Source organism: Monosiga brevicollis, genomic scaffold (assembly GCF_000002865.3).
Source record: "Monosiga brevicollis MX1 MONBRscaffold_13 genomic scaffold, whole genome shotgun sequence".
Lineage (NCBI taxonomy): Eukaryota > Choanoflagellata > Craspedida > Salpingoecidae > Monosiga > Monosiga brevicollis.
In genome coordinates this window covers 774,562-780,981 of record NW_001865050.1, presented here as the reverse complement: position 1 = coordinate 780,981, position 6,420 = coordinate 774,562, and the positions used below count along the sequence as shown (strand labels likewise).

The following is a 6,420-nucleotide window of genomic DNA, read 5'->3' as shown; positions in this document are numbered from 1 at the left end:
ACCGACTCGCTCGCACCTTCTTGGGGTCGCACGCTCTTGACGTGGAAGACAGAGAGGTACTGGGTACACTCGCTGTTTTGAGTCCCATCGAGGCTAGACCCGACCTTGGGACGAGAGGCGCTTGCGCCTGTTCTACATGACGACGCACGGGGGGGGGGGGGGGAAGGTGTCACCTTCCTCGCGCACGTACCGTGCGTCGTCATGTAGAACAGGCGCAAGCGCCTCTCGTCCCAAGGTCGGGTCTAGCCTCGATGGGACTCAAAACAGCGAGTGTACCCAGTACCTCTCTGTCTTCCACGTCAAGAGCGTGCGAGCCCAAGAAGGTGCGAGCGAGTCGGTGTGCAAATGGATGTGGTGTGTGTGGACCTCGCAGCCCGCTGGCGCAGGTCACGGGGGAGTTTGTGGGGAGAAAACAGGAACCCGCGCGCAGCCGCTGGGCATGGTTGACGGAACGCATGTTTTATGTTGAAGATACAGGAGTTAGTGTGGATCTGATAATGTTCTTAATGTAAGTTTGTGATGAATTTATAGGGCTTGTGGGGGTTGTTGGGAGCTCTTCTTGGGGCGAATAGTCTGACATTGGGGTCGTGGCTTCTTCTCTGAAAGTCAAGGTGTTTTCCATTACGGGGTTGTCGGCCGTTTGGCGTCATCTCTGACGGGGGTGGTGGGTGTCTGGGTGGCGTTTCGAGCATCCTCACGCACAAACAAGGAGAGCGGTGGCTGCGGCTGTTGCGGCAGCGGCGATGGCGGTGGTGGTCGGATGTGCCGTTGCCAGCGCATTGTGGTGCTCACATTGGGTGGCCAGAGGCTGTTCGTTTGTCGCAGGAGGAGGAGGAGGAGGAGAACGATGTGTCTCGGGTATGAATGTCCCCAATCTGCGTGATCGCGATCATGTCCGCAGATGGGCATGGGCAAGGTTTTGTCGCTCACCCGCAAGAGGCGAGCTTGTCCTAGACTGGGGTACGGCCAGATCTAGGCGCGCCGTCCACGATCGTCCAAATGTGTGTTTCCCGCAAATGTCATGCTTCGATGTGTCACATTCAGGGCTCCAGCCCAGGTCTTTTCTGGGCAGCTCGCAAAGCAGCGGCAAGCTCTGCCGGTGCAATGCGCGCCACAGGCACACAGGCCATCTGCACATCGCGTCTTCTTAATCCCTGTGCTTGTGGTGGAGCCGTTTCGCACTAGAAGGGACGATCAAGCGGACACTCTTGCGGTGATACGCCAGCATCGCGTGCAAGCCCGACTTCAGGACGTCGGGGAAGGATGAGTAATTAAAACCCCGCAGCAAGCAAGCAAGCGAATGTTTGGCACGGCCTTACTGCGGCATCCCAACGCCATCGACGAGGCCTGGTCTCTGATTGTCCAAGACTTCGACTGCAGGCATCATTATCGTTGTTATGGTGCGTGCCAGCGAGCAAGTTTGAGAGTGTAAGAACATGAGAGTTCAGAGGCACATGCAGGAGATGTTGAGATGTGCAATGAAGTGCAAATGAAAAACAGCATGCCTGAAATTGTTCGGGGCAACCTGGCACCCAATAAATTGAAAATCCAAAGCCAAGCAAAGGCCAGAGGGGGAAGACCTCGCCCGTGACAAAAGAGTCCCAAAATCTTTGCCATTTAGACGATCAACTCTTCCGGAAGGGGGCGCAGATTGTAGGTCGATGCCATGCAGAAGCCGTACGCGCCACAGCAATCAATCAGCAGCACATCGCCCTCACGCGTGTCCTCAGGCAATGGTCGTTCACTGCAAAAGCCATGCATTCAGATGCCAGGCGTCAATGGCGGGCATACATACTGCAAGTCATCAAGCCTGTAATAGGAGCTCCAGCAGCCACAAATGCCGGGCACGTACCGAGCAAAAACATCTCCACTCTCGCAGATGGGACCGCACACGACAGCGTTGGCGGGGGGACCATCTCGCGAAATGTTGACCACCTCATGATAGGCTTGATACAACGCTGGCCGAATCATGGTGTGCATACCCGCCGTCACGCCTACAAACTTGACCCCTGATTTGTGTTTGATCTACATGGGAGCCAGTCAGGCGCGAGCAAAAATGAAGCAGACACCTTCGGCTTGCTCAACAAACAAAGAAATATACAACCAAACAAACAGGAGGAGCAGCAAGGCGGAAATAGAGAACCCTAGAGGCGACGCATACAAATCTCAAGAACCATACAATTCTCATCACAAACCTGTGTGACCTTGGCCAAGACGATACCACACTGCGCGGCGATGAAGCGGCCTGGCTCCATCCACACTTGGAATTGGGGAAACTCAGCCTTGGCAGCAGCAAGCGCATCGTCCACTGCCTTCAAATTCACCTCGGCGCCACCAAACGTGTATGGAATGCTCAGACCACCACCCACGTTGATCACCCGCGCCGCAGGAAAGTGTTCGCGAGCCAGCTTGGCCAGGTACTGCAGATGATTGGCCCACAACGTGGTGTTCTCCACGCCGGATCCGGAATGGCAATGCAGACCAAAGACTGTCAAGCCCAGGCACGTGAAGCAGAGGAATGAGTCATAGAGTATGGCAACAGGCCGTTTCATGAACCTATCACAGGGCTTATATCCGGCAACCTGGGGGCCTGGGTGGGCATGTATCCGAGAGCTCGACACACCTTCAATGCCATGCGCAGCGCAGAGCTGCGCCACTTCCGCCAGCTCATGGACATCAAGACCAAACTTGGACGCCGAACCGCCGGTCTTGACGTGTGCGTGATGCCCTTGACCTTGACCACTATCAATCCGCAACAGCACCTGTTCTCACACGCACACGAGTCAAATGAGGCGACGCATCCCCTTTCCCACTCGGAATGCAGCAAACGTCAAGACGGCAGGCAAGACGGCAGGCAAGTTGGGCAATGAAAACAAAATTGCAAGCCACGTCAAGTGGTAGACCCACCTTGGCTCCACGGAAAAGCTCGTGCCACTCTTGCAGCACGAAAGAGTTGTCCACCGTCACATTGACGCCGAGCTGCCGTACCGCACCGGTGCATCAGATGGTATGTGCTTGTGAGCGTTCAGGAGGCCAAGCAGAGCACAAAGGGGGCGACCAGTCAGCTGGAACGCACCTTCAAGGCGTGCTCGTACTCGCTCCTGGCCGCAAAGTTGGGCGTAAACAGAAGGTGTCGCACATCGATATCAGGGAACAGGCTAAGGATCAAGTCAATCTCCATCTGGGACACACACCTGGACGACGAAGCAGCAAGGGTGAGGCATCACTGTGGCGAAATGGCAATGATCGGTTGCAGCTGTACCTGCCCTTTCTTCAGCCCGACATACGCACGGCACGGATACCGGTGTTCGATTATGATCTTCACATTGACTTACTCAAAGCCGGCGCCAGCTGCATGTACGGCCCGCAGCACATCCGGATGCGAGTTGGCCTGCAAAACGGGAACCAGCGCCCAATTGAACGGTTACTCTGTCAGTCTGACATGAACTTGACAGCAGGCCCGAGGAGTGTGGCTCGTAGCAATGACATTGAGCAGACAAGCCGACCTTAATGGCAAAGAAGAGGCTATCGACGGCGTTGAGGTTGGAGATCAGACGCTGCGTTTGGCGGAAAGCCATGTCTCGCGAGTACACATATACGGGCTCCACATCGCCCACCTATCCAGAGCACCCCAAAACCCCAAATTGCCCATGAGCCTTGTTACAGTGCCACACAAGTGGGGGAAAACGAGACGGAGAATACAGATGCGTTTAGTGGACGAACACGCTAGTGGTGTGGGTGTACCTTTTGTCGAAGAACATCACGCTGGGCCCACCACCAGCGAGCGTCAATGCTGGCCGGATAGGCGCTGTCCTCTGAGTACGGTGTAAAAGGGTCGCGCGGGCACAAGGGCAAAGGCTTGGGTGCAATCACCTCCACCGGGTCAATGGGTGACTCGTTGTGCGACTCCTCAGCCCCCGTCACTGTGGTCTCAGACTTACTATCGGCGTCCTATTGTTCATGGGCATATTCAGCGGCCAAACGTCAGGTACAGGAGCCCACAGTAGTTACGTTCATCCTCAAGAAAGGAGAAGAAGAGAAAAAAAAACAAAAACCGACAGTAGTGCCAAAAAGGTTCGTCCCGCCCCACCGATGCTTCGCCCCACTATCCGTACAAACCTGTGCAAACGGATCAAGGGCTTGCTGGAGAGCTGGTGCAGTCAAGGGTCTGTCCGAAGCGCTGTCTGGTGTTTGCAGGCCGTTGCTGGGGGAAGAAGCGGTGCTGGTGCTTGCGGTCGAGCCACCCTGGCGCCGTGCCACAGGCGCTTCCGTATCCATGAAGCAATCAGCGTTCATATCCACCAGGTCAAAGAGGTCCTAAGGTCCGAATGGTTCAGCCATGAGGCAAGACGAGGGGGCACAGCAGAGATGCATCTGGCCATGCAAAGCCAACCTTGGCCATTTGTGCTTGTTGTTGTGAGTTCACCTCGTCAACAACCACGCTGATGCTTGCTCCGCTCGAGGCCCGAGAAACCATGTGTGGTTGTACGTTCAACACCTAACGGTTTATAGCCTTGATGAGTCAGCGATATGCAGTACTGGTTCCTGGATAATAATCGAGAGCGGCACGGACACGTACGCGCATGATGTCGGCCAAGCGTCCGTTGACGCCATCACCGACGATTGAAATGACGGCACACGGGTGATAGGATTGGATCTGGCAAATCTTGGCGAGTTCCTTTGCTGCCTGCAGCAACACCTGGCGAGTGTCAAAGTAATACGCAATATCCCAGTGAGGGCGGTTGATGACTTTGTCCGAGGTTCGTGCGTGGGTGCCTCGGTACATCGGTGGGCATCAAATGACATACTGCATTGTCTGCATAGCTGCCCAACGGGTCCAAGGTCATTGAGATGGTCGAGTCACTGGTGGTCACGACGTCGACCGAGATGGAAAACTTGGCCAAGGTGGAGAAAACCTTTTCCATAAAGCCGGCTGCCTGACGCATGGCCGGAGAGGAGAGGGACCAGAGGACCACATCGTGTTTGACGCGCAGCGCCTTGAGGGGCAGGTCGACGTGGTTTGCATGAGAGGACTGAAGAGGGGATGCATGACCCGATGCGGGTGCGTGATTGTAAATATCGGTGCCGCGACTGCCCGCGGCCATGTGCACTGACTGCAAGGCAACTTTCACGTCATGTGTGCTACACGCATATCACAGCCCGCAGGCAGGTGGGTGAGGCAGGCAATGCTTGGACAAAGAACTGCTCTTGCGGCTGATACGGTGTCTCTGCTTAGAATGGACGATGACAAACCGGGCAATGGTCAAGGCTTCGGGGTGAATGACCTCTGGAGTCGTGCCTGAAAGCTCAATGGCCTGGGGAGGGGGACGAAAAGTGGGTCAATGATTCGCCCGAAAAGCAGGTGCACACGAAAAAGTGCAAGGATCGCGAGATATGCACAAACCTCTTCGTACGAGACGGTGCGCAGAAGACGGCACTTGGGGTTGGCATTCGCATCATCGTCGTCAAGCTGGAGCGTGTGGTAGCCAGGCTCATTGTTCAGGATGCAGAGCTCATGAGTTTGCAAACACGCGGCCAGGTACGTCACGCGAATGTCAAATTCAACCGCATCTGACGCAGTAGCACTCGCAGGAAGTAACAGGGCGCGTGACGTTTGGTTCACAAACCACTCCTTGATGGGCTTGGCGGCGGACGAGCTGCAGAGAGGTGGATGCATTCGTGTGTGAGTGGAGGGGCAAGAGTGTACGTGGTAGATGTTCAAGATGTGGGTGGCTTTTAAGAAATCAAACATGGCTGCGAGGGATCAGCGCGACAGTACCCACCTGATTTGGGAGATGCAGACGTAGTCCGTCGGGACTTGCAGGATGTCGTCGGCATCGGCGCCCACAATTGTGCACTCGCCATTAAGACGCTGGAAGAGCCAGGCACTGAGCTGTGTGTGCAGCTGAACAAGCACCAGTTGGCGAAGCTGTTGGCAGGGGATGGGCGCAGGGGATGGGTGTGAGAAAGCGGGTACAGCAGGCGCGACGCCTGTCGGTGTCGGATCTATGCGCGCCGATATGACAGCCCCACCTTTTGGCGCGAGTCGGGGGAGGCTTCCTGTAGCAGAAAAAAGCCTTGACGGAAGCGTTCAATCTGCTGCACAAAATCGGCGTGGCTGGTGCTCTCCGTGTCGATGCCAAGGTCGCCGGCAAGGCTGCTGAAGAGGGCGAGAAGCCCCGAATCTGGGAGGGTGTCGGAGGTGTGGAGCGCAGCCTCAATGTCGGCCTCAATCAAAGAGCCCAGATCGGTGGGTTGCAGGGCTAGAAGGAGACAGCGGTCTGGGATGGCTAGCTGTTCTCGCAGCGCACTTTCCACCCGTTGCCATTCCGTCTTGCGCCAGACCTGGGAGCAGGTGTAGATGGGTAAGGGAGCGAAGGCGTTGCCTTTCCTTGTGATTGTGTAGCAGTATCCGCCCGA

General features: G+C 56.0%; 1 protein-coding gene across 1 annotated transcript; it reads right to left on the bottom strand.

Annotated features, from left to right (window-relative positions):
• Nucleotides 1–1,507: 1,507 nt before the first annotated feature.
• Nucleotides 1,508–5,677, bottom strand: MONBRDRAFT_32812 (uncharacterized protein; the record flags this gene model as incomplete). The annotated part of the gene is made up of 15 exons (XM_001746558.1): nt 1,508–1,744; nt 1,853–2,025; nt 2,196–2,488; nt 2,624–2,762; nt 2,908–2,979; nt 3,077–3,194; nt 3,336–3,391; nt 3,507–3,617; nt 3,745–3,951; nt 4,120–4,317; nt 4,394–4,498; nt 4,580–4,699; nt 4,809–5,142; nt 5,254–5,315; nt 5,405–5,677. The coding sequence occupies 15 exons, from the start codon at nt 5,675–5,677 to the stop codon at nt 1,618–1,620; spliced, it is 2,388 nt and encodes a 795-aa protein (XP_001746610.1). The 3' UTR covers nt 1,508–1,617.
• Between the last annotated feature and the right edge of the window lie 743 nt (nt 5,678–6,420).